Source organism: Arachis ipaensis, chromosome B9, assembly GCF_059453495.1.
Source record: "Arachis ipaensis isolate K30076 ecotype BB chromosome B9, ASM5945349v1, whole genome shotgun sequence".
Classification (NCBI taxonomy): Eukaryota; Viridiplantae; Streptophyta; class Magnoliopsida; order Fabales; family Fabaceae; genus Arachis; species Arachis ipaensis.
The window spans coordinates 17,538,879-17,566,716 of record NC_142444.1 but is presented as its reverse complement, the minus strand read 5'-3'; the positions used below and the strand labels follow the sequence as shown (position 1 = coordinate 17,566,716).

Below are 27,838 nucleotides of genomic sequence, written 5' to 3'. Positions count from 1 at the left end.
TCCTCCCTATAGTGGTGATGAACCGTCGATATTGATTAGATTTCCAAGTATTGGCTACTGGCCACTAAACTGTCATTTCACCCTATCAACATAATGAAACTCAATAATGTTAAAGCAGACAAGGAGAACTACAGACAACCATGTTTCCCTCTTCCAATCATCTCTCAGCCATCCCGGAGTCATGACTTACAAGTCTGGATCGTCATATAATGTCTACTGGAACTGCAAAGTAAATTGTAATATACCACATCAAGTGACTTTCATTAAAGAGAACTACAAATCATGTAAAGAGAACTAAATTAAACCGTGTTTGCATGCTACATCCAATGGCAACCAATCCAATGCAAGATGTCATCGAAGGACTCTCTTGTCAAACTGGTCACTACTCTACTAGATCATACCTATCAACATGTGGACATGTGCAACAATAACAAGCAATGCATCAATTTAGGCAAAATAAATTTAAATTAGAGATATCGACAAGAGAAAAACCATACATAAAAATATATACTTCACAACAAGTAGATATCTCGGAATCTTCCTATCAGATGGGCACCACTCTAAAAATCGATGATATATCCATGAGACTAATAGCGACATGCATCCAGCAATGCCAGTGGTAGTCTGATGTGCTGTAGAGCATAAAGAGTGGTACGTCCATGTAAGTATAGTGGATCCCCAAGATAGACCGCGACAGCTCTCGAAATCCTCTAATAATGGCAATCCCCTAATATGGACCTAGTTGTTTGACTTGTCTGTCATCAAGTAACCCCTTACCAGCAACAGGATGTAACACCTCATGTACTGTTGGAGGGTGGCTGGATCTGCACCAACTGGCATATGTTGTACTCGGTCCCTAAACTATGTCAGCTTGATGAAAAATGACTCATTATTCTGCGTCCCCTGCTTGCGGAGGCCTAGCATTGAGGAGCTCCTCTACCGACTCCCAGGTCGGGTGCTAGTACCATGTTTGGAAGTCACACAAGCACCTACATACTGCTTTTTGTGTGTGCGTAACCCAAGGTGGTATACAACATCCTACAAGGTGAGGGTGCACTCACCCCAATGTTATCTACAATATCATGTGGGTCTCTGGACGTTAACGCTCTACGAATACAGTAATCAAAGTGTTGTCAAACATAAGGTCCATGAGATGCACCGTGTCGCCAAATCCAGCATCCCTTAAGTAAGGGAGAATGGCATCCGATGGTATGAGAGTATGGCTAACTCATCTAAGGAGTAGTAAGCGAGACCTCTATTAAAATATAAAATATTTCAGTAAAAAATCTATTTAATATATGGCATATTTGAAATAAAAAAATACAAGTTTAAAATTTGAAATAAAAAGATAAAAAATTATAATAAACAATTATTTCACATTTTCTTATTTAGTTGTATTTAAAATTGCATAACCTAAATCCTTAATTATTCAAAAAAATTAATTTCGTAAATCAAAGATTTAAAAAATGTATTACATTGCAACAAATATTCAAAATAAAAGAAATTAAAATTTGAAATACAGAAATAAAAAATACAATAAACATTTATTTTACATCCCATAATTTATTATCTTCAAAATTAAATTAATTAATAATTCCATCTAAAAAAACTAATTTCATAAATCAAACATTTAAAAATTATATATGATAATATTACAATTAATACTCAGTCGAACAACTTACTAATAATACATTCCACCATCTAACAAAAGCTAATCTCGCAACTAAACTATTTTATGTTACTAAGACATAATCTATTTTACTCATGTATAACAATATTAAATCTATAAAAATACCCTAACTATAATTATATGCTTATCTTTATCTTTATATATATAAAAGTAGAATAGCAGAACAGTGTAGCAAACTCAAATGTGCTAGCTGATTGACAAGTGGCTACATATATTGTTTACATGTGTATTGAATAGATGAGGAACTGATTTTTCCTCCATAGCAAACTGCAATCATTTAAGCGGGATCTTTTTCTTTGAGATGGCAAATTTTGGGTGCAATTTTTTAAAAATGTTCAAATTTCAATCCTTTCCTTTTTCCTATCTATTTCTGGTTTCTCTCTCCTTTACTCCCAGAATCATTTTCTTCTCTTCGACACCCTTTCTCTCTTTCTCTCTTCTCTGATCCTCTTCCTCATTTTTATCTTTATCTCATTAACAAAAAATTGTGTTTCAAGTTACCAGAGACGGCTGGAAAGTTGTGCATCATAATAGAGCTAGAAGTTGTGAATGTCATCGCCTATGGAAGCAAGAGAAAGTAGAGTGTCGAAGGAGAAAGAACTCAGTGAATCGAGATGAAGAAGAAGGCTTAGCAACAGACACTATGAGTAGAAGGTAATGAGAGCAGAGGAGAGTATTATGAGTGAGTAAATGTAAAATGGTAGTTATAGACCCAAAACTAACTTTCTAATTCCATTATTTTGTTCTGGTGTTCTGGTATTTTCTATTTTCCTATTGCTATGTCCAGCTCTTATGAACTCTATATATAGAGCAATATCCTTGCCTTAATGTACACAATATTCTTCTATCTCAATGAATAAACTTCAGTTTTATTCTACTGCATTTCAGTTTCTGTTTTCATAGTCTAAACTTACCTTTATGCATTCAATTCTTGATTCATGTTCCATTGTTACCATGGTATCCAGAGCCTGAGATCCTGCCCTTTGTAGATCACACTTTCTTTTCTTTCTTGTGTACCATCCTTTATTTTGAGATTTTTTTCTTTCCTTCATTTCTGCTTTCTTCAATTGGAATTCACTCATGTCAATCACCTTATCAGAATTTTCAGCAAAGAAACTCATCTCTCCAATCTCTGATAAGCTGGATAACAATGACTATAGTACATGGAGACATCAGGTGTTGCTTACAATTCAGAGCCTCAGTCTTGAAGATGACCTTTACCAAACCAAAATTTTGCAACAATATGAAGAAGATGCTACCAAGAAGACCAAGATGAAACTGTGGCCTTCAAACAATGGAGACTTAATGATCTTACTCTATCAACTTGGATTCTTGCATGAGATACAAGCCGTTCAAGAACAAGATTCTACATTGTCACCAATTTCATGAGGTTTGGAATACACTCAATGATTATTTCTCTGAAACGTCAGCTACAATAATCCAAAGCTTGAAAGCCCAATTGAAATCAGTAAGAAAAACTGGGTCCATTTCGAATTATCTCTAAAAAATCCAAGACCTAGTTAATTCCCTGCAATCCATTGAAAATCAGATTCAGCAAGATGACCATATTTCAACAATTCTTGATATATCAGATGAGTACACAGTCTTTAACACTTTTTTCTTGTCAAAATTATCAACTTACAAGGTTCCTGAAGTTGAGTCATTTCTCCAAGCCTACGATGACATGCTAGGCAGATATAAGAAACCTCACGGTAGAATTCCTATGGCTAATCTTACACAAACACCATCACAGTTTAACTTTCCATCAGAAAGAGGATCTTTGTCTCAAAGAGGAAGAGGTGGAAGGTGTAAATCCCGCATAATTAACGAATAATTAATTAATTAATAAATTAATTATTAATCAAAGAAATTAGAAAATAGAATTTTATAGTTAAATAAGGTAGAATTAATTAAAATATGAATTTTGACATTAATTTCAAAATATTTGGCCCAAGATTATGTCAAACGGGCCGAACTGGATGAACCGGATCAAAGGGCCCAACCAACCCACTTAACTATATGAGCTTCAGCTCATTCTCTCTCACTCTTTGTAACGACCCAACTTCTAGCATGTCTAGATCATACTAGAAATCGAATGTTACCAACTTGTTTTTCCTTTTTGTATTATTAATTAATAAATATAAGCCTGTACGTTGTTAAAACCCCGCGAATTTTACAAGTAAATTTTTTTTAAAACAAGAATAATTTAAAGTCGCATACCTTCCATATATCAAGGGATAATTAAACGTTCACATACATAAGACAAAAGATAACAGAATATGGAACAACACACTATAATATACATCATGTTACAGAAGTGGCTCAGTTATATAAGCATAGAGCTATAGTACAGCACCCCTAAGTCAGTGACTCATATAGTATATACATATATGTACATAAGACGCCCCAGGGCCTGGCCTGACCAAAAGCCCCTAAGTTGGCACCCAGGCTAGCCTAACTCTATGATATGCCTATTCCCTCTAATCATGCTAACAAAAGTGAGGGAGACACTCTAATGTACTGAAGTTAGACTAGGCGTCTCAAAAAGTCTCCTCAATCCTGGTCCAGAGTACCTCACGGAAAATCACCGGGCGAATGGTGATGCTCGCCTGCTGGCGCCTCAACTGGCTCATCGTCATCGCTGTCAAAGGAGATAACTATGAAGTTAGGATCTTCCTCTGGATCTTCTTCTTCCTCGTCCTCTTCTTCTGCCAGAGTGATAGCAGAGGAACCACTGCTGGCCACAGGAACCATAAAAGGATAGCTACCAAACAAAATACAGTCTGGAGAAGGAGGTGGCGCCTCCATGATCAGATCATACTCATGTCCCTACTGCTCATCAAAGACAGGAGGCTCGATCGGCTCAGGTAAAGGATCAAGCTCGGGTGGCAACACAGGAACACCCCACTCATCAAGGACAAAAGGTGCAGGAGGTGCCTCATGGATAAGCTGGGCAGGTATAGGCTCATCAGGTAGAGGAGGTTTAGGTGGAGGAGGATGGTCAGGTGGAGGTGGCATCTGCTCCTCAGGATGAGGTATCCCAGATCCGCCGGGGTGTAACCAAGATAAAGGAAAGTTATAGGGTGCATCAGGATTAAAGTATGCTGACCTAATAGGGTACTGGAAAGGTCTACCACGAACTACATAATTACGGATACGAGGTACCGCACAGTAGATGTAATACTCGCCACGCACCGGGTCCTCGTGGATGTACGGTGGATCAATCTCGTAGAATAGGACTCCCGTGTCCATCTGTAGAGGTGTAAGGGGTAAGAACTGGGGAGTTCTTAGTAAGGTCGGGGTTTACAGTTAAGTTCATTTATAATGTCCGTGGTCATAGAAGTATAAATAAATGTAGAGTAATATGTACATAACAGCAACATAAACTAACACATGAACAAGAGAGAAAATAGGAAATAAATGCACATTCACACATTAATATGCAATCACACAGTTATGCTCAAACAAACAAGGAATAGAACAAGAACACAAGAAGATTAGCAATAAATAATGCACAAACAAGTATGATGCATGTCTGTCCCTACTGCAGGTAATGAGCTCATTTGTCGGTTTCGACCCGCACCCGACGCAATCCGACCCTCCAGGTCAGATAAGGCCTTCCCAGAACTTAATCCCAGATTAAGTACCGCATACCCTCTACCAAGTACTCTCGACTTGCAGGGCTGGTATTTGCTCAAATCTCAATATACCGCAGGTATGCGAGTCAGGCCTCTACCAAGCACTCAGCTTGCAGGGCTGGTACTACTCTACCGCAGCCTGTCTGGGAAGCAACATCTCAATACGGGCGTTCCCGCACAACATTCACAAGCATTGCCCAAAGGCTCATAATTTACATATAACCATACTCTCCATCACTTAGCAATCATCATAAATCAAGCATTAGAACATCACAGAAAGCTCATTTTACAATTCTCTGTTTACTCTGTAAGGTCAGGTACACAGCTATATCACTTTTAACTCCTTTTCTTTTTAACTTAAACATAGGTTTCAAAATCTTATTTCTTTACCTCATATACCTCTATATCTTCTCTTATACCTCTTCTTAGGTGTTTAGTAAAGAAAATTAGAGAATTCTGGACTCAAATCTGCCTTCCTGAGGCTTTCAGGGAAAACTGTCTTTTTATCAATATTTTATTATTATTAATAAAATAATATATTAATATTTTATTATTAAAATAATAATATTTTATTTAACTTTCAAAAATTGCATTTTGACCCCGGACTTCTTGGAAATTGCACTTTGACCCCTATAACTTTTAATATTTGCACTTTAGCCCCTCAACTTTTGATTAATTAATTTTCAACCTCAAACTTTTTAATAATTGCATTTTGACCCCAAAACTCCTTGAATACACATTTTCATGTTCTTCCAAAAACCAAAAATTTTTTTTTTCCAAAAGTTCATCAGATTTCTGCTTGATTTTCAGCTAGTTTTTCAATCTTTTCGGAAACCGATTTGAACCCGATTTTTATCAAACCAAAGAGAAACTTTTCAGACATCAAATACACATCAAATAAGCATCAAAAATCATGATTTTCATGGCTGGAATGTCACGTTTTCCAGCAGCACCAACAGCCACTTCAAAACCATCATAAACATGATTTTCAAGCATTAAACAACAAGTTTCTATGATCAAACCCTCACACATACACCCAAAATCAAATCTCAAGAAACAAGATCTGGTTTAACACTTCAAGAACACAGCCAATCATTGATTAATTTACCAAACCTTATCTCCTTTGTTGCTGTCCGAGATTGCACCAAAAACAAGCTTCCAGAAGCACTTTTACGCCTATTTTAACATCAAAAACAACTTTAGAATCTTATGAACCATGAAGGCTGAAGCTTCATGATGATGAAAAGAAGGTTTTCCTCACCTTAAGGTAACTAGAAATCACGTTTTCTTGGAGCTTTTGGTGATTGAATAAGAGATCCTAAGAAAGAACATGAAGAAAACATCATTAACTTAAGGAACCACCATGGCCGAATCTTCAAGGAGGAGGAGCAGCCTTCATACCTTGATTTACTCCATGAAAAGTGACATATAAATGAAGAGGAAGAAGAGGTGAACACTTTGGTAAGATTAGATTTTTGATAGGGGTTTCGGTTTGAGAAAGAACGGAGAAAGTAGCTCAGGTGTTCATGGAAGCTTCATGGTTTTCTTTCATGGTGTTCTAAGCTTTTCCAAGAACAAAAATGATAGCCAAGCTGTCCTAGGGAGGCCGTGGCTTTTGGATGATGATTATCCAAAAGTTACTTGTCAAAATATCTCAGAAAAGGATAATTACTAAAGCTAGATGTATTAGAACTTAAGTAATTACACTACTAATGGATAAACATTAAGTTACTTAGTGTAAATGACACTAGTAACTGGATAATCATAAGAATAAAAGATATATGATGAAGCATTAGCAGTGCTAAGTTCATCTAAGAATGTCGGTATTATCCGTTACCGGTAGATGTCAAGCTCAGTTATTATATTACTAAACATAGATCAACATTAATCACAGTAGATAAGATAATAATATAATATTCTAAATAAAATAATAATATATGAATATTATATTAATATAATTTTTCTCTCGAAATTCGTGACCGGCTCGTCACATAGAGACTAACCACGAAAATCAGAATTTTGAAATTCGGGCCCGAAGTGGCTCAAAAACGCAACTCTTCGCGACGTGCCTACTTAGATTAGGAGAGGTGTCCTGTGCAATCAAGCTGCTGACTTAGCAGCTTGATGACGCAGCACTTGTGCAGTGGAGGTGCTTATATACATAGAAATTCCTAAAAATTCTGTAAAAATTCGTTTGATCCCGAAAAAGCGCCGTTTCTTCGGGGCTAGGCCGTTACATTCTACCCTCCTAAAAGAAAATTTTGTCCTCAAAATTTCAATTACCTGAAAAGAGAAACGGGTAGTCTGTTCTCATCTTGTCTTCCAGCTCCCATGTGTACTCTTCAGTTCCAGTTTGTCCCCATGCTACCTTAACCAATGATACTGTCTTGTCTCTAAGCTGTTTGTCACTTCGTTCCACAATCATGACTGGTAGGGTTTGATATGTCAAGTCGGCTCGCAGCTGTACTGTCTCTGGTTGTAAAACGTGGCTTTCGTCGGGATTATACTTTTTGAGTTGTGAAACATGAAAAACATCATGAAGGTTTGACAAATAAGGAGGGAGAGCTACTTGGTATGCTACTGGACCGACTCTTTTAAGAATTTGAAAAGGACCTAAATATCGTGGATTCAATTTCTTAGTCCTAAGAGCTCTACCTATTCCAGTCGTAGGTGTCACTCTTAAGAAGATATGGTCACCTTCGTTAAATTCTAAGGGCCTACGCCTAATATTTGCATAGCTCTTTTGTCGACTTTGGGCAGTTTGAATCTTCTCTTGAATGTGCTTAATCCGTTCGGTAGTTTCTTGTACCAAGTCTGGCCCCAAAATCCTGCCTTCCTCCTTGTCATACCAGCATAATGGTGATTGACACTTTCTTCCGTAGAGGGCCTCATATGGTGCCATTCCGATACTCTGTTGATAACTGTTGTTGTAAGCAAACTCAATCAATGGCAAGTATTTGTCCCAGTTACCCTGTTGGTCCATTACGCAAGATCTCAACATATCTTCCAAGGTACGAATTGTTCGTTCTATCTGTCCATCAGTCTGTGGGTGATATGCTGTACTTAAGTGCAACTTCGTCCCAAAAGCTTTCTGTAGAGCTCCCCAAAATCTAGAAGTAAACCTTGGATCTCTGTCTGACACAATTGATGAAGGTATTCCATGCAATCGTATTATCTCCTGAATGTATAACCGGGCGAGTTTCTCCAAGCTGTGACCAATTTGAATTGGTAGAAAATGCGCTGATTTTGTCAATCGATCTACAATTACCCAAATTGCATCATGCCCGGCAGAGGTTCTTGGTAACCCAGTAACAAAATCCATCGTAATCTCTTCCCATTTCCATTGCGGTATCTCCAATGGTTGCAGGGTTCCAGGTGGTTTTTGATGTTCCACCTTAATCTTCTGGCAAGTGAGACACTTTGAAACATACGTTGCTATATCTTTCTTCATTCCCGGCCACCAGAACATCTTCTTCAGATCTTGGTACATTTTAGTCGTTTCGGGATGGATAGAAAATCTGCTTTCATGAGCTTCGGTCAGAATGTTCTTTCTCAAGTCCTCCTGAGCAGGTACACAAATTCTGTTCCTATATCTCCATATTCCCTCTTTATCTTGGCGTACCTCTTCCGGCTGATCTGCCTTCATCCGTGTTAACAATGTCAGCATTCCTGAATTCTGGGCTTGAGCTTGCTGGATAGCTATCTTAAAGTCAGATGTTAATTGTAGTCGCGCCATAACAACTCCTCTTGATGTCTCTCTCATTCCTAATTTTAAGTTTTCAAAGGCTGAGATCATTTCTTCTTCCTTGATCATCATCCAGGATATGCCCAAACTCTTTCGACTCAAAGCATCTGCGACTACATTTGCCTTCCCAGGATGATAGCTCAACTTAAAATCATAATCTTTTAAGAATTCCATCCATCGCCTCTACCCCATATTAAGGTCTTTCTGATCAAAGATATACTTCAAACTCTTATGATCAGAGAAGACTTCAAATTGGACTCCGTACAAATAGTGCCTCCAAATCTTAAATTCAAAGACCACTGCTGCTAATTCCAAATCATGTGTCGGATAGTTCCTTTCGTGAGGTCATAGTTGTCTCGAAGCATAAGCTACCACATTCCTATGCTGCATCAATACACATCCAAGTCCCTTAGAAGAAGCATCACAATACACCTCAAAAGGTTCCTGTGGGTCTGGTAACACCAAAACTGGCACCGTCGTCAACTTTTCCTTTAAAGTTTCAAAGCTTTCTTCACACTTCTCTGTCCACTCAAACGGAACTTCCTTCCTAGTAAGGCGAGTCAAAGGTAAAGCTATCTGTGAAAAACCCTTGATAAACCGCCGATAGTATCCTGCGAACCCCAAGAAACTACGAACTTTTGTAACTGTCTTGGGTTGCTTCCATTGTACTACGGCCTCAATCTTTAAAGGATCTACAGTTATTCCATCTCGTGTGATCACATGTCCCAAGAATGCCACTTCTGTCGCCCAAAACTCACATTTCGACAACTTCGCATATAGCTTCCGTGCTCTTAATATTTGCAACACAATCCTCAAATGCTCTCCATGTTCTTCTTTTGTCTTGGAATAGATGAGGATATCATCTATAAAGACTACCACAAACTGATCTAGATACGGACGAAAAATGCGATTCATATAATCCATGAATATAGCAGGAGCATTAGTCAGTCCAAAGGACATAACCGTATACTCATAGTGACCGTACCTAGTTCGAAAGGTAGTCTTAGGTATATATGATTCCTTCACCCTGATTTGATGGTAACCTGACCGCAAATCAATCTTCGAGAATACTGTCGCACCTTTCAGCTGGTCCATCAGATCATCTATCCTTGGGAGTGGATACTTGTTCTTGATTGTGATCTTGTTCAATTGCCGATAATCCAAACATAACCTCATTCCACCATCCTTCTTCTTTACTAGTAACACTGGAGCTCCCCATGGTGATACACTCGGACAAATAAACTTCTTCCCCAGCAATTCATTCAACTGCTTCTTTAACTCTGCTAGTTCCAACGGTGACATCCGATACGGTGCTATAGAAATTGGTCCGGCTCCAGGAACCAGATCAATACTAAACGCTATCTCTCTCTGAGGTGGAAACTCAGGTATATCATCCGGAAAAATATTCACCACTCGGATTTGCTCCAAGTCTTGTTCATTAGTTTCTGAGCTAGCCGATAGTAGAACATAACCCTCTAACCCACTATTACTAGAAATAACTCTTAGGGAATTTAAATAGAAAGTACAAGACTCAACTGGTTCAGTGTGTATTTCAGATGATGGAAATGTAGCAATTCGTTTAAAACAATCAAGGAAAACATGATGCTTGGACAACCAATCTAGACCTAAGATAATATCTAAACCACAAAAAGGCAAACAAACCAAGTCATGTATAAAAGTCCTAGCCTCAATAACAAAAGGCACCTGTTGACATACTTGACTAGTCAAGGCATTTTGAGATGTGGGTGTACGAACAATTAGATTATAATCTAACATGGTGAAATCTAATCCCAACTCATGCGCAACAGTCTCAGAAATAAATGAATGTGATGCACCAGAGTCATACAGTACAGTTAAGAGTCGAGATTTGACATAACACTGACCTTGAATTAGGGAGTCTGATTTCATTGCGTCATCAGCAGTCATAGCAAACACACGTCTTTGCTGTCGCGGCCTATCTATTCCTTGTACTGGCTTTTTCGGACAGTCCTTAGCCATATGTCCAGGCTGACCACAAGAAAAACAGATAACGCCTGTAAGCTGACAAGGTCTACCTCCATGCTCCTTTCCGCATTGCCTACATACTGGTCGCATCTGCGCCTGCTGAGGTCGCTTACCAATATCCTGTCTCATTCTTCCTCCATTCCCTCTTGTAGGACGTGCATGAACATTTCTATTCTGATTGTACCTTCGTGAAGGCATTGCTCCCTGCTTAAAATTCCTTCCCTGAGGAGCTGTATACCGATTATAATTCTGAAAAGAAGATCCTGGGTGATTCATCCGAGCTGCAGCTATCTTCTTAGCACAGTCCTCTACTAGCTGACTCTTATTAACCAACTTCGCAAAATTCCGTATTTCCAATGGAACCACTGAGTTCAACAAATCTTCACGGAGTCCCCCTTCAAATTTCAAACATTTCCACTCTTTGAAATCTGCTGGATTCCCTTGACAAACCTTGGAAAAACGACATAAATCTTCAAACTTCCTTGTATACTCAGCAACAGACATACTTCCCTGTTTTAACTGCATCAACTCCATCTCCTTTGCCTCACGAGTAGCTCTAGGAAAGTACTTCTTATAGAACTCTTCTTTAAAAACATCCCACAAAATATTACCCTCATCTTGCTGCAGTAAACGTTGAATGCCCTGCCACCAGTGCTGAGCATCCCCTTCCAACATATAAGTAGCAAATTCTACATACTGTTCATCCGGGACATGCTGTGCCCTCAAGGACCTTTCTATGCCTCGGAACCAATTATCAGCTTCAGTTGCTACAGTCGTACCCTTGAACTTCAGTGGATTAACTTTCAAGAAAGCAACTAATGTCATAGGCCTATCATGATTCATGTTATCTCCATCACCGTTCCCACCATTCTCACCATTACGGTCATTGTTACGCTCTCCATTACGTTCCCCCAGACGGTTAACTGCTCGGGTAGTAGCAGTCGTCGTTTCACGCACAGCCTCAGCCATAGCGTGAATCGCAGCAAACAGATTATCATCGTTTCATGGCGGATTGTTAACAATAGACCCTTCCCGATCGCTACGTCTCCGTGGAGGCATCCTGATTCTGTTCATACCAAACAATCAATACCAAGGTGATCAGTCTTAATACCTCAAGTTGGGCGTGAACATTATCAGAATGAAAGCACAAAGACATTCATGCAACACATATCACATAGATACCCTATAAGCATGAGACACACCACAGAGCATGCAATAAAGCATGATTCAGTCCATTCACCAGGCTCTAACAGGAAGAACCGCTCTGATACCAAATTGTAACGACCCAACTTCTAGCATGTCTAGATCATACTAGAAATCGAATGTTACCAACTTGTTTTTCCTTTTTGTATTATTAATTAATAAATATAAGCATGTACGTTGTTAAAACCCCGCGAATTTTACAAGTAAATTTTTTTTAAAACAAGAATAATTTAAAGTCGCATACCTTCCATATATCAAGGGATAATTAAACGTTCACATACATAAGACAAAAGATAACAGAATATGGAACAACACACTATAATATACATCATGTTACAAAAGTGGCTCAGTTATATAAGCATAGAGCTATAGTACAGCACCCCTAAGTCAGTGACTCATATAGTATATACATATATGTACATAAGACGCCCCAGGGCCTGGCCTGACCAAAAGCCCCTAAGTTGGCACCCAGGCTAGCCTAACTCTATGATATGCCTATTCCCTCTAATCATGCTAACAAAAGTGAGGGAGACACTCTAATGTACTGAAGTTAGACTAGGCGTCTCAAAAAGTCTCCTCAATCCTGGTCCAGAGTACCTCACGGAAAATCACCGGGCGAATGGTGATGCTCGCCTGCTGGCGCCTCGCCTGGCTCATCGTCATCGCTGTCAGAGGAGATAACTATGAAGTTAGGATCTTCCTCTGGATCTTCTTCTTCCTCGTCCTCTTCTTCTGTCGGAGTGATAGCAGAGGAACCACTGCTGGCCACAGGAACCATAAAAGGATAGCTACCAAACAAAATACAGTCTGGAGAAGGAGGTGGCGCCTCCATGATCTGATCATACTCATGTCCCTGCTGCTCATCAAAGACAGGAGGCTCGATCGGCTCAGGTAAAGGATCAAGCTCGGGTGGCAACACAAGAACACCCCACTCATCAAGGACAAAAAGTGCAGGAGGTGCCTCATGGATAAGCTGGGCAGGTATAGGCTCATCAGGTAGAGGAGGTTCAGGTGGAGGAGGATGGTCAGGTGGAGGTGGCATCTGCTCCTCAGGATGAGGTATCCCAGGTCCGCCGGGGTGTAACCAAGATAAAGGAAAGTCATAGGGTGCATCAGGATTAAAGTATGCTGTCCTAATAGGGTACTGGAAAGGTCTACCACGAACTACATAATTACAGATACGAGGTACCGCACAGTAGATGTAATACTCGCCATGCACCGGGTCCTCGTGGATGTACGGTGGATCAATCTCGTAGAATAGGACTCCCGTGTCCATCTGTAGAGGTGTAAGGGGTAAGAACTGGGGAGTTCTTAGTAAGGTCGGGGTTTACAGTTAAGTTCATTTATAATGTCCGTGGTCATAGAAGTATAAATAAATGTAGAGTAATATGTACATAACAGCAACATAAACTAACACATGAACAAGAGAGAAAATAGGAAATAAATGCACATTCACACATTAATATGCAATCACACAGTTATGCTCAAACAAACAAGGAATAGAACAAGAACACAAGAAGATTAGCAATAAATAATGCACAAACAAGTATGATGCATGTCTGTCCCTACTGCAGGTAATGAGCTCATTTGTCGGTTTCGACCCGCACCCGACGCAATCCGACCCTCCAGGTCAGATAAGGCCTTCCCAGAACTTAATCCCAGATTAAGTACCGCATACCCTCTACCAAGTACTCTCGACTTGCAGGGCTGGTATTTGCTCAAATCTCAATATACCGCAGGTATGCGAGTCAGGCCTCTACCAAGCACTCAGCTTGCAGGGCTGGTACTACTCTACCGCAGCCTGTCTGGGAAGCAACATCTCAATACGGGCGCCCCCGCACAACATTCACAAGCATTGCCTGAAGGCTCATAATTTACATATAACCATACTCTCCATCACTTAGCAATCATCATAAATCAAGCATTAGAACATCACAGAAAGCTCATTTTACAATTCTCTGTTTACTTTGTAAGGTCAGGTACACAGCTATATCACTTTTAACTCCTTTTCTTTTTAACTTAAACACAGGTTTCAAAATCTTATTTCTTTACCTCATATACCTCTATATCTTCTCTTATACCTCTTCTTAGGTGTTTAGTAAAGGAAATTAGAGAACTCTGGACTCAAATCTGCCTTCCTGAGGCTTTCAGGAAAAACTGTCTTTTTATCAATATTTTATTATTATTATTTATTATTATTAAAATAATGTTATTAATAAAATAATATATTAATATTTTATTATTAAAATAATAATATTTTATTTAACTTTCAAAAATTGCATTTTGACCCCCGAACTTCTTGGAAATTGCACTGACCCCTATAACTTTTAATATTTGCACTTTAGCCCCTCAACTTTTGATTAATTAATTTTCAACCACAAAATTTTTAATAATTGCATTTTGACCCCAAAACTCCTTGAATACACATTTTCATGTTCTTCCAAAAACCAAAAACATTTTTTTTTCCAAAAGTTCATCAGATTTCTGCTTGATTTTTAGCTAGTTTTTCAATCTTTTCGGAAACCATTTGAACCCGATTTTTATCAAACCAAAGAGAAACTTTTCAGCCATCAAATACACATCAAATAAGTATCAAAAATCATGATTTTCATGGCTGGAATGTCACGTTTTCCAGCAGCACCAACAGCCACTTCAAAACCATCATAAACATGATTTTCAAGCATTAAACAACAAGTTTCCATGATCAAACCCTCACACATACACCCAAAATCAAATCTCAAGCAACAAGATCTGGTTTAACACTTCAAGAACACAGCCAATCATTGATTAATTTACCAAACCTTACCTCCTTTGCTGCTGTCCGAGATTGCACCAAAAACAAGCTTCCATAAGCACTTTTACGCCTATTTTAACATCAAAAACAACTTTAGAATCTTATGAACCATGAAGGCTGAAGCTTCATGATGATGAAAAGAAGGTTTTCCTCACCTTAAGGTAACTAGAAATCACGTTTTCTTGGAGCTTTTGGTGATTGAATAAGAGATCCTAAGAAAGAAAACATCATTAACTTAAGGAACCACCATGGCCGAATCTTCAAGGAGGAGGAGCAGCCTTCATACCTTGATTTACTCCATGAAAAGTGACATAGAAATGAAGAGGAGGAAGAGGTGAACACTTTGGTAAGATTAGATTTTTGATAGGGGTTTCGGTTTGAGAAAGAACGGAGAAAGTAGCTCAGGTGTTCATGGAAGCTTCATGGTTTTATTTCATGGTGTTCTAAGCTTTTCCAAGAACAAAAATGATAGCCAAGCTGTCCTAGGGAGGCCGTGGCTTTTGGATGATGATTATCCAAAAGTTACTTGTCAAAATATCTCAGAAAAGGATAATTACTAAAGCTAGATGTATTAAAACTTAAGTAATTACACTACTAATGGATAAACATTAAGTTACTTAGTGTAAATGACACTAGTAACTGGATAATCATAAGAATAAAAGATATATGATGAAGCATTAACAGTGCTAAGTTCATCTAAGAATGCCGGTATTATCCGTTACCGGTAGATTTTAAGCTCAGTTATTATATTACTAAACATAGATCAACATTAATCACAGTAGAGAAGATAATAATATAATATTCTGAATAAAATAATAATATATGAATATTATATTAATATAATTTTTCTCTCGAAATTCGTGACCGGCTCGTCACATAGAGACTAACCACGGAAATCAGAATTTTGAAATTCGGGCCCGAAGTGGCTCAAAAACGCAACTCTTCGCGACGTGCCTACTTAGATTAGGAGAGGTGTCCTGTGCAATCAAGCTGCTGACTCAGCAGCTTGATGACGCAGCACCTGTGCAGTGGAGGTGCTTATATGCATAGAAATTTCTAAAAATTCTGTAAAAATTCGTTTGATCCCGAAAAAGCGCCGTTTCTTCGGGGCTAGGCCGTTACACTCTTCATGCAAACATGTTGAAACCTGAAAGTTCAGCAAATGGGGAAGAACATATCAAAATTTACAAACCCTTGGATTTCATTCAATTCCTCAAAACTTTTAGCTCCGAGCTCCGATCGCCGCACTGTTTGTGGCCACGCATCTATCGCGTTGAGCTCTACAAAGTCCAGTAGTCAATTTGGTAAGAAAATTTCAATCTCAATCTTAGTTCTTCCTTCCCTAATTTTTTAAAATTCTATGAATTGGATGTTGAGATTTTGTTAGTTTTAATGTTTAGGATCAAGCTAGCTTAGTGAGCTTGCCAAGTTTTGACCCAATTCTCCATTGATGAGGTGAGAACTCTCAAATCCTATTGAATTCCTTGATTATATGTGTTTGGGTATTGAGTGTGTATGTATGGATATAATGATATGAAATAAGTAGTGTATATATGTGATTTGAAGCATAATTGAGGAGATGGAAGCTTGATTGGGAGCACTGGATGCTGAATTTTGGTGGTGGAGCTTGTAAACTTGCTTAGTTGAGTTGTCTTTGGGTTATACGAGGAAATGGGCCAAGGTATGATTTTGATTTCTTGTATATAATATGTACGGTGTCGTAAAAACTTAGGCTAGACGACTTAGGATAAGTTGAACATTCTGAAATTGATAATGTTAGTGGTTTTGGTGAAAGATTGAATTTGTTATAATGTATAATGATGATTGATGAGAATGACGACTTGCGTTATAGATGTTGCTGTATTTGTTGAATTATATTGTTAATTGAGAATGGGTTGATGATATTGAAATTAGTGAATTATTGATAATGATGAACCATGATGATGATAGCTTGATGAATAATGAAGTATGTTATATAGATTATGGTGTACTTGAGGTGAGAATGATGATAGTTGAGTATATGATTGTGAATTGAATATGAATTTTGAGGTTGAGTTTGATTAATTGTGAGTTGAAGATGTTAAGATTATTGGAGCTGTGTATTGGGGTACTATGAAATGAATTGAGCATTGGAATGTGGATTTTTATGTTTAGATGTTGTTAAAAAGCTTAGAGTTATAAGATTTGTGAAAATAGAGGTTTGATAGATTTTGTGAAAAATCGATTTTTGACCGATCTTCGGCGAGCCATAACCCGGCTTCCGGACTCCAAAACCCTTTCAAACATATTTCGTATGAAAATTGGGTCCAGGAAGTTTACACCATTTGAAGAACGGATGAAAAATATTTTAAAACGAAAAAGTTATATGCGTCGAAAGTTCGGTGCGTAAAACTGAAATTCTGCAACACTTAAAAATTTGGCCTACCCTGCAGAATCCGCGTATGCAGACACTCGCATGCGGCGCGGCCATTCCCTTCGGGTTTGGTGTCTCGCGTACGCGAGCAGGTGTATGCGTACACGAGAACTGAATTTTTGAGGGGTTGTGTACGTGAATGTTAGCACGCAGCGCGGCCAATCCTCTCGGGTTGATACCCCATGTACGCGAGACCATGCCCACGTATGCGGAACCCTTATTTTCAGCAAAATGCATTTTGTATTTTAAAACATAATTTTGAACTTTTAAACCTCTATTTATACTCTTTTAGCCTCTAAACCTTAGTTGTATGCTTAGTGATGAGATGAAGTTAGGAAGGGGTGGTAGCTTGGAAATAAAGTAAGCTTGAAATATGATAAATTATGTATTAGAAGTGCAGAAATATGGTGTATATGTGATGTTTATGGCCATAATGAATGATTATGAATGATTATGACTGAATATAAATGATAATGTGGCTTATGCACTTCTTTTATCTGAGATACGAGTTTTCCTGGGTAAGAGCAGTGGCTTGCCACCACGTGCTCCAGATTGAGACTCGATACTCTGTTGACCTTATGTTGCAAGTGGTGACTGGGCACTTTAACGCCCCGAAAATTCTCCCAATGAGCAGAAATTAATTATGAATGAGAAAAAGCTATGCATAGACCCTTGGGGATGCGCGCACGGGGGACTGTCCAGGGTTTAGCAGCCGAACATGTCAGGTTAGCTTTATAACCGACATCAGACTCATCATTCATAGGACATGCATACATCATATGCATATGTTTGATTTGCTTTTGTGTGCATTAATTGGGAGTGCCTTTGTGTATTAGTATGCCTAATTGCTATATATGCTATCTGCATTACCTGTACTCTAATTGTGTTTGTCTTGTCTATTTGTTTGTCTGTGTGGTTCCACCGGAGTTGGAGGATTGGAGGAAGGTGAAGGATTAAGGGTTTTGGGCTAGAGTTTGGTTAAGTTTAGGAACCTTAGAGAACCACCCATGTTTATGGTTTCCGTTTTAAATCCTTAAGTTTTATGATTTGAGTGTCAAAGTTCTAGGATTACCTCTGGCTTTTCTGGGACCTTATATCTTATATATGTGGGTACCTTTACCATGTTGAGAACCCTCGGTTCTCATTTCATACGGATGTTTGTGTTTTTCAAATGCAAGTCGAGAGGCACCTCACTAGGCGTTTGGAGTTCTCTGCAGCGAAGTGGGACTTTTGGGATATTATATTTTGTTCTGTTTATATATATCCATATGTATAGAATTCTCCTTATAAACTTGTTTTACTTTTGCACCTTATAGAGGTTTTATGGAGAACTAAGGTTTCTTTTTGTGTATTTTGGGACTCAGATTTTATATGTATGTATGTAAATATTCTCCAGCCAACCTTAGCTTTGCAGGTTGAGTTCGGAGCTTGATTATTTCGTATCCTTGACACCCTGTTGCTAGTGTGTGTGTGTGTGTGTGTGTATTATTATTATTTTAGAAGTCGTAATACCACACCACCTTTATTTTACAGTTTAAACGTAAAGTTCTGTATGATAGAGTGTTACAGAACGTTTGGAAGAGGAGGTCACTTTTTCAATCAAGGAAATTGACCTCTGTCCCAACTTTGTGGTCGTCAGGGTCATGTGATTCAAACATGTTTTTATCGTATCAATCCTAATTTTCAAGCCTATGGGAATGGATCCCAATTACAACAGTCTGTATATGGCTACTCCAACACACAACCACCACTTCCATCTTCCTAATTTCATCAACCCCGTGCCTACTTCTCCAACCCTAATCCCTATCCAGAATCTGTTTGGTACCCAAACTCAGGGGCAAGCCACCATGTGACACTAGATTTGCTCAATTTACTGACTTTCCACTCCTTCTACTTCTGATTTGAACAATTGTTTGTAGGTAATAGCCAAGTTACACAAATTCTTGCCCAAGGAAAATCTATTATTTGTGATAAAAATTGTAAAATCGGGTTTCTTTTACAAAAATTACTTTATGTTCCTCAAATTACACAGAATTTATTAAGTGTCTCTCAATTTGCTTTAGACAATCATGTGTATTTTGAATCTGGCCTTATGATTGTATTGTCCGTGACCAAAATTCTCAAGAAGTTCTTCTCCAAGGCAAAGCTAAAAATGGAATATACTCCTTTACCAATTTGTTTGTTCCTATTTCTGATCAATCTTTAGTACTTGGTTCTTTGAATAATTCAGTTTTTTGTAATAGCAGTGACACCAAACCCCCTCCTCAAATAGCATTTGTAGCTCAAAGCAATAAGAATGTAACTATTGACCTTTGACATAAACATTTGGGTTACTGTTCAATGCAAACTGTTAATTCTGTTTTGAAAACATGTGGGATTTCGCTTCTTTTGATTCTAATCTTGTTCAAATATGTGAATATTGCACTATGAGCAAAATGCACCAATTGCCTTTTACTAAATTTGAATATGTTTATGCAGCACCTTTAGATCTAGTTTTTGTTGATATTTGGGGATCAACCCCTATGCGTTCTAGAAATGGATTTAGGTATTACATATCATTTATTAATGCTCATACGAAATACACTACTATTTTCTTTCTGAGTCATAAATTACAATCTCTATAAGCTTTGAAAAATTACAAAGTGTTTATGGAAACACAAACAGGATTGTAGCTTAAAGCGTTACAAAGTGATGGGGGTATGGAATTTAGGTCTCATTCCTTTACTCAATTTCTCACTGAACATGGTGTTATGCATTGAATTTCATGTCCTCATACACACACACCAAGAAGGTAGTGTGGAGAGAAGACACAGGCACATAACAGAGGTAGGACTATCTTTATTAGCTACTGCAGCATTGCCAATGTTTCTTTTGGGAAGACTCCTTCACTTCTGCAGTGTTTATTATCAATAGATTACCCAGTTCTACATTAGAAAATAAATCCCCTTTGAAACTCTTTTTGGTAAATTACCAGCTTATCATAATTTGAAAATATTTGAGTGTGCCTGTTTTCCTTACTTAAGACCTTATAATAAAGTTAAATTTGCCTTTAAATAAGAAAAGTGTTTATTTCTTGGCTATGACAATCACTATAGGGCTATAAGTGTATGACTAAGGATGGTAAAGTTCAGCTTTCAAGGCATGTGATTTTTTATGAAAGAGATTTTTCATATATTTCTCTCTTTGGCAATAAATTTACAGCTGCAGATACGACCATCTCTAGTGATCTATCCACTTTCACTTTTAGCATTTCACCACCACCTCAGAACTCCTCTGCAGCTGTGATGGTTCATCCACCAATCCTAACACCCAATCGTTAGACCATACCTCTTCTCATACTAGTCTTAGGTCCAATCCTTCTTTTCCAATTTTTGGCCCTGAAGTGCCCTTACCCTTAGATCTTCCTACAAACACAACTAATACTACACCTTCTAATACTCATAATATGCTAACAAGATCAAAAACCAAAAGTCAAAGACCTCAAGATTTAGTTGCTAGTACAGAAGAACCTTATGATTTGATCAATAACATTCCCAAGAATGTTAGGCAAGATCTTCAGTGGGAACACTGGAAGAGTGCTATGGATGCTAAAATTCAGGCGTTGGCCAGATGTAACACTTGAGATCTAGTTAATTTACCAAAAAATAAAATTGCTATTGGATCTAAATGGGTCTTTGCTATAAAAAAGGACCTTTTGGTAACATAATTAGGTACAAAGTCAAGGTTGTTGCAAAGGGTTTCTCGCAGGTCAAGGGCATCGACTACAGTCAAATATATAGTCCAGTTGTGAGGCCAACAGTATTGAGAATTGTGATTACTGTGGCCCTATCTCTCCCATGGATACTATGGCAATTCAATTTTGACAATGCCTTTCTTAATGGCATTCTTGAAGAAGAGGTATACATGTCTCCACCACTAGGTTATCAATTTAGGAATCCAACTCAGGTTTGCAAGTTAAACAAAGCAATCTATGGATTAAAGCAAGCTCCGAGAGCTTGGTTTAATACATTGACTGCAACTCTATTACAATTTGGCTTTACTAGAACTAAAAGTGATATTTCACTTTTTCTCAAACATACTACTCACAATCTTCCCCTTGACCTATGTCGATGATATTGTTGTCACTGGCAGTGACAGTGGTGAAGTCAATAAACTATTTTCTGATCTAAACAACATATTTCCACTCAAAAATCTTGGTAAACTTAGCTACTTTCTTGGATTAGAATTTTCTTATTTAACAGATGGATCTATCATCGTCTCTCAATAAAAGTATGCTCGGACTTGTTGCAAAAAGCTAATATGGATGCTGTCAATCCAACTCCAACTCCTATGGTCTTATCCTTGAAGCTAACATCTAATGGTGCTGCCCTTTTCAGAATCTGAGACAGTATAAGGAAGTTGTAGGATCCCTTCAGTACTTGCCTATCTGTAGACCTGGCCTTTCCTTTTCTGTTAACAAGGTCTCTTAGTTTATGCATTCATTAACAATTGAATACTGGAAAACGGTGAAAAGAATACTATGATATGTGGCAGGTACAGTGTTAGCAGGTATTAGATTTCAAAAATGTATTAACTTGAGATTGCTTGCCTTTACAGATTCAGATTGGGCAGAGGACTTGGAGGACAGAAAACTGGTTACTGTGTATACTTAAGAAGCAATCTTATGTTATGGAGAAGCAATAAACAAGCCAAGGTTAGCCGCAGCAGCACTAAGGCAAAATACCGAAGCATGGCAACAACTCAGTCAGAATTGGTGTCAATTCAGCAACTTCTAAAGGAACTTAGAGTCCAACAATCAATAGCACCTACCATATATTGTGATAATCAAAGCGCATGTTCATTGGCTGCCAACCCAGTGTTTCATACAAGATGCAAACATTGGAAATTGACCTTCACTGCCTTAGGAAAATGGTGATAAAAAAGAGCTTTATGTTCTTCGTATACCCTCCATAGATCAGATTGGGGATATCTTTGCCAAACCACTTTCAGTTCCTCTGTTTCACAAGTTTAGAGACAAACTTCAAGTGGTTCTTCAACCCACTGCTAAGTTTGAAGGAGGCTATGAGTGAATAAATGTAAAATGATAGTTATAGACCGAAAACTAACTTTCCAATTCTGTTATTTTGTTCTGGTGTTCTGATATTTTTTGTTTTTCTATTGCTATATCCAGCTCTTGTGAACTCTATATATAAAGCAATATGCATGCTTCAATGTACACAATATTCTTCTTTCTAGGTGAATAAACTTCAGTTCTATTTGCTGCATTTCAATTTTTTGTTCTCATAGTCTGAACTTACCTTTATGCATTCAATTCTTGATTCATGTTCCATTGTTATCAAGTATCTGTGCAACTAGTTGAGTATACGAGCAGTGCAGGTTTAAAGTCTCTGGCTCCATCACCCTAACTTCATCTTCTTCCGAAAATTTTACCGTTCATATCAACACTCAAATCACCATCTAATTTACCACTCTTAATTTTATTGTTTATTGTAGATATTTAATGCTAATTGCAATGGTTTCTGAAAATATTATTCTAATTTTCTTTGTTATTATTGTTAGGGCTAGCAAAGATATTCCCTTGCATTTTCACTGTGAGAGTTGAAAAGCATATCTTCCTTCTCAATTTGTAATGACAAAAAGAAGAATCACATATCTAAAGTACTTTTTTTGTTTATTTATTATTAAAAAATATCTTTTTTAAAAAAATATGAATTATAACTTCTTAAAATAGATATTTTTTAATTTTTCTAATATTTTTATTTTTACTGTTAAAATTTTACTAAATACACTAAAAAATAAAACAAAATCTTTTTTATTGAAAAAATATATTTCTTTACCAACTTAATCACACCCAAACAAACACTAAATTAAAAAATGGATAAAGTAATAAAATAATACTTTAATCATCTTTTAATCAATATAATCGAACTAAAATGCTAAAATTACAAATTCAAAAATAATTGAAGTATTACTTTATCATTTTATCATTCTCTTTACTTTAGAAGATTTTTTTCTTTCTTTTTAAATTTTTTAAGCTGCCATTCTATATATGTGCTACACGTCATATTAAGAATCATTTTGGCCAAAACTGAAATACTAATCATTTTTTCATTGAAGTTCACAAACTTCATTAACCATTTTGTGTATCAACCTGTTCAGTGCTTCATGTAATTTTTCGTATCATTTTTCAAATAATAATCTAATTCATGAAATTGATGTTAAATAGCAACAGAAAATACCAATCAATCATAAAGTTGAAAAGTGAAATCAGCAATTCAATGATTTTCTTTTGTTCTACTCTAAGCACCATGAACAACTTATAAAAGTAACTTTTAAAATTCTGTAATTTTCATGGTAGTACAAAGATACGATTTTAACATGAAAGTGAGAAGGGGGAAAAAAATTCTTTACTGCTATAGTTTGAACACAATTTATATTTCAGACATAAATTGCTCCTTAATCAGATTGTGAAGAAGTAAGATAAAATAAAACTAATGCCACCAAGATATGAACATCTAAGAGAACGCCATTCCCAGTACATGCGTAAATGAAGACACTAATTCATAAAACAAGTAATCAAATCATGACCATAAACAGCTTTTGAAACCTTAATAACGTGAGTTATCAAAGACCCACGGCTCATGCAGAAATAGCTCCCTGCCATTCATCTGGACTGTTCCTGCAGCAATATCCTCTGCGCGTTTCCTCGATGCCTCAGCTTTTCTGGCTGATTCAGCTGCATCCTGCAGAAATTTGCATGAATACTATCAGCTTCAACACCATATGGAGGATAAAAAATGAAAAACTCCATGCAACTGAAAAAGGTTCCTCACAAACAACTAGCATAAAAGAATTTCAATCTGTTTTGGCAGTCTTTTCACCTAGGAAGTTCCAATACACCAATGTAATATATTACACATTATCCAATATCAATATTAATAAATAACCATCCCATATGGTTATCCAATTTTCATTTCAATATAAAGTAACCCACGACCTCCCACTCGTGTATATATATATAGAATAGAATAGAATAAATTAATTTGCTCAAGCAGAAGGCCTGACTTTTGAATTGAATGGGGATGGAACCTCTTCTGAATTTTTTACATTGATTTGTTATGCCCATACACCATACATGACATTCAATACTAGAAATTGATGTATCAAAGATTACACGAGTCAAGTCATGTGAAAAATTGACATGAGAGGATCCACTCCAGAATTGAATATATTTGTATTCTAAGTTCCTTGCTTTTTCTCTTTTCATCTCAAAGGTATTATATATCACAAATGCAACCAAAACTTCAGAATACATAATACACATCCACTCTACTGTAACTAAAAGTCTATATCGGCAGCATGTGCCATCTTATCTTAGAAATTAGAAAACAATTTGTTTTAGTACTAATTTCATAAACTTCGGCTATAATACTATAATCTGCCAAACGCAGTTTATCAAACAAATCATATACATAGTGTCCAGATAATACAAAAAGTTAGAAACTAAAAGGAAATCATATGATTCCCTTTGGTCCATCAAGTTTTGTACGCGAGTCATTTTAGTCTCTAATTTTGAAAATAACCTTTCTAACAGAAAGAGTCAAATTAGTCCTTAATTTCATTTTGAGAAAAGGACAAATAGATCCCTGACCTTTTACTCTGTGGACATTTTCGTCCCTGACCATTGAAAAATACTTTTAAGTCCCTGACCTTCACAAAACTTGGACGGATCAGTCCCTCACGGAGGCATTTGGACAGATCAGTCCCTGACGGAGGCATTTGGACGGAGGGACTGATCCGTCCAAATTTTGTGAAGGTCAGGGACTTAAAAGTATTTTTCAATGGTCAGGGACAAAAATGTCTGCGGGACAAAAGGTCAGGGACCTATTTGTCCTTTTCTCTTTCATTTTCATTATTGTGTTGTTGTGTGTTCATTAATATGTCACGTTGGATGACATGGATGCATCCCCAGTGGCTTCTAACATGTCATAGATAACAGACAAGCTAAATTAGATCTTGAAATTCCTGAAAATGTATTACAAGACCATGTGAATCAAGTATGTTGGTAACAAATAAAGGTAATATAGGTGAACTAATCTAAACATATTCTCAATACTATCTTAGTTGTCATCATGTAAGGTAAACTAATCTATATTTTAAAATTTTGAGGATCAAAGTCTGAGACTCAGAATTTGACTAAATTTTTACACTACACATCCTTGAGTTCCCTCTATTCCCCTCTAAAATCCCAACGTGCAAACAACCCCTCAAGTGAACATTTACTGTATCAAAATCAGCGCATAAACTGAAAATCCAGCTGTCCTGAGGAATTTAGTCCCAACCATGCTCAATAACAAGACTACAGAGGCCTCTTATTGCACAGTGGAATTCAAACAGTAATACAAGATGGTTAACCACTTTTCATAATAGTAGCCTAAACCTTCTTTGTTATCACAACTTACTCGCTCCCCACACTAACATGCAAAGAAAGGCTCTCTTATACTTTGTTAATAGCATCATCACTACAATACAAGAAATTTGAACAGTATTTAATCACCTAGGAGTTATGAAAGATTAATTTGTGAATTTAATTTTTTACCTAGAAGTTCATCATAAATTATTGTATGAAAAATAACAACGTCGTAGATCAAGTTTACAAGAAAACCCTAATAGAGAGAGAGAACCTTCTGGCGCTTCCAGGAGAGAAATTGATCTTGTGAGAGGGTAGGAGGTGTTGGCGTTGCTGTTGGCGTTTGTTCGGCGGGGTTGCCGTGTGGCTGTGGTTGTGCTCCCATCGTTAATTCGTTATGCTACCGGCCTACCGCCAAAAACCACAAACACTTTTAACCCCAAGGACTCCCCAGACCCCAACCCCACAAATCTGCAAAGTCCTCAAAACTCTGTCGTTTTTGTGCTGCTGTTATTTTATTTTTTATTTATTTTTTGGGTACATTTCTAGTGTATCCTTTGAAGTAAAATATTTGGAATTGTTGTGACGAATAAGGATGATGGATGCTTATTTATGAGTGGCACATTTTTTCTATGTTAAAAGAAATAAATTTTTAGGATAAAACAAATTTAATGAAGTTTGAAACGTAAACTTTGTGTGTCTATAAATATATGTACGGAGACAAAAAAGTTACACACATGAATAATAAACTTCTCTCTATACAAAACTTTTCTCCTCTTTCTTTATATGTTCCTAATATATATAATAGTAGTAAATATATAAGTGATTTCTATAATGAGATTATTATATTAGTAAATATTAATACTAAGCTTATCTATTTATGTTTCTTTATTTTATATCTATTTCTTCTTCTTTATCTATTTATTTATTCTACAACACGTTATCAGCACGAGACTCTGATCAAATTTTAGGAAGACTCCAGGTAACAAATTTTCATTATATCGAAACTCTCTCATCTTAAATTTAATGCTCTTAATATATTTGGAAACAATTATTTATCATGGATACTAGATGCTAAAATCCATCTTGATTAAATGGATCTTGGAGATACCATTAAGGTTGAAAATAATACATCCCAAAAAGATAAAGCCAAAGCCATAATTTTTCTTCGTCGTCATCTTGACGTATGATTGAAAAATGAATATCCCACATTAAAAGATCCGGTAGATCTGTGGAAAGACCTTGAAAAAAGGTACAATCATCAAAAGACAGTGATACTTCCTCAAACCCGATATGAATAGACGCACTTGCGTCTACAGGATTTTAAATCCACAAATGAATATAATTCAGCAATGTTTTGAATCACCTCACGAATGAAATTATGTGGGAAAAAGATATCTGATAATGATATGTTAGAGAAAACTTTCTCAACCTTCCATGCCTCGAATGTGCTCATGCAGCAGCAGTATCGAGAAAAGGGATTTGAAAAATATTCAGAGTTAATTTCTTGCCTTCTTGTTGCTGAACGCAACAATGAGTTACTCTTAAAAAATCATGAAGCGCACCCAGCTAGTGCCGCCCCATTTCCTGAAGCAAATGCGGCAAATCATAACTCCAGAAGAGGTAAATGGCAAGATTTTGGTAATAAGAAAAATTATGGAAGGAAGAAGAATTATATTTATAAGAAAGGATCTCACCAGAAGTGGGATAAAGAAAGAAACAATGGAAAAAGTAAATCAATTGAGGATAAATACTTCCGTTGTGGTGGAAAGGGCCATTGGTTACGTACCTGTCGTACCCTAAGGCACCTAGTTGATCTTTATAAAGCATCTTTGAAAAAAGAATGACAAAGAAAAGGAAACAAATTTTATTTCAAATAATGAAAATTCCACCACTCATCATTATGATGTATCTAATTTTTTTGAGGATCCTGAAGGAAAT

General features: G+C 37.0%; 1 protein-coding gene across 1 annotated transcript; it reads right to left on the bottom strand.

Annotated features, from left to right (window-relative positions):
* Positions 1 to 23,872: 23,872 nt before the first annotated feature.
* On the bottom strand, positions 23,873 to 26,371 carry LOC107619532 (zinc finger CCCH domain protein). Its single transcript, XM_016321822.3, has 2 exons — positions 26,172 to 26,371; positions 23,873 to 24,230 (listed from the first exon to the last, which is right to left on the bottom strand). The coding sequence occupies exons 1-2, from the start codon at positions 26,280 to 26,282 to the stop codon at positions 24,096 to 24,098; spliced, it is 246 nt and encodes an 81-aa protein (XP_016177308.1). The 5' UTR covers positions 26,283 to 26,371; the 3' UTR covers positions 23,873 to 24,095.
* Between the last annotated feature and the right edge of the window lie 1,467 nt (positions 26,372 to 27,838).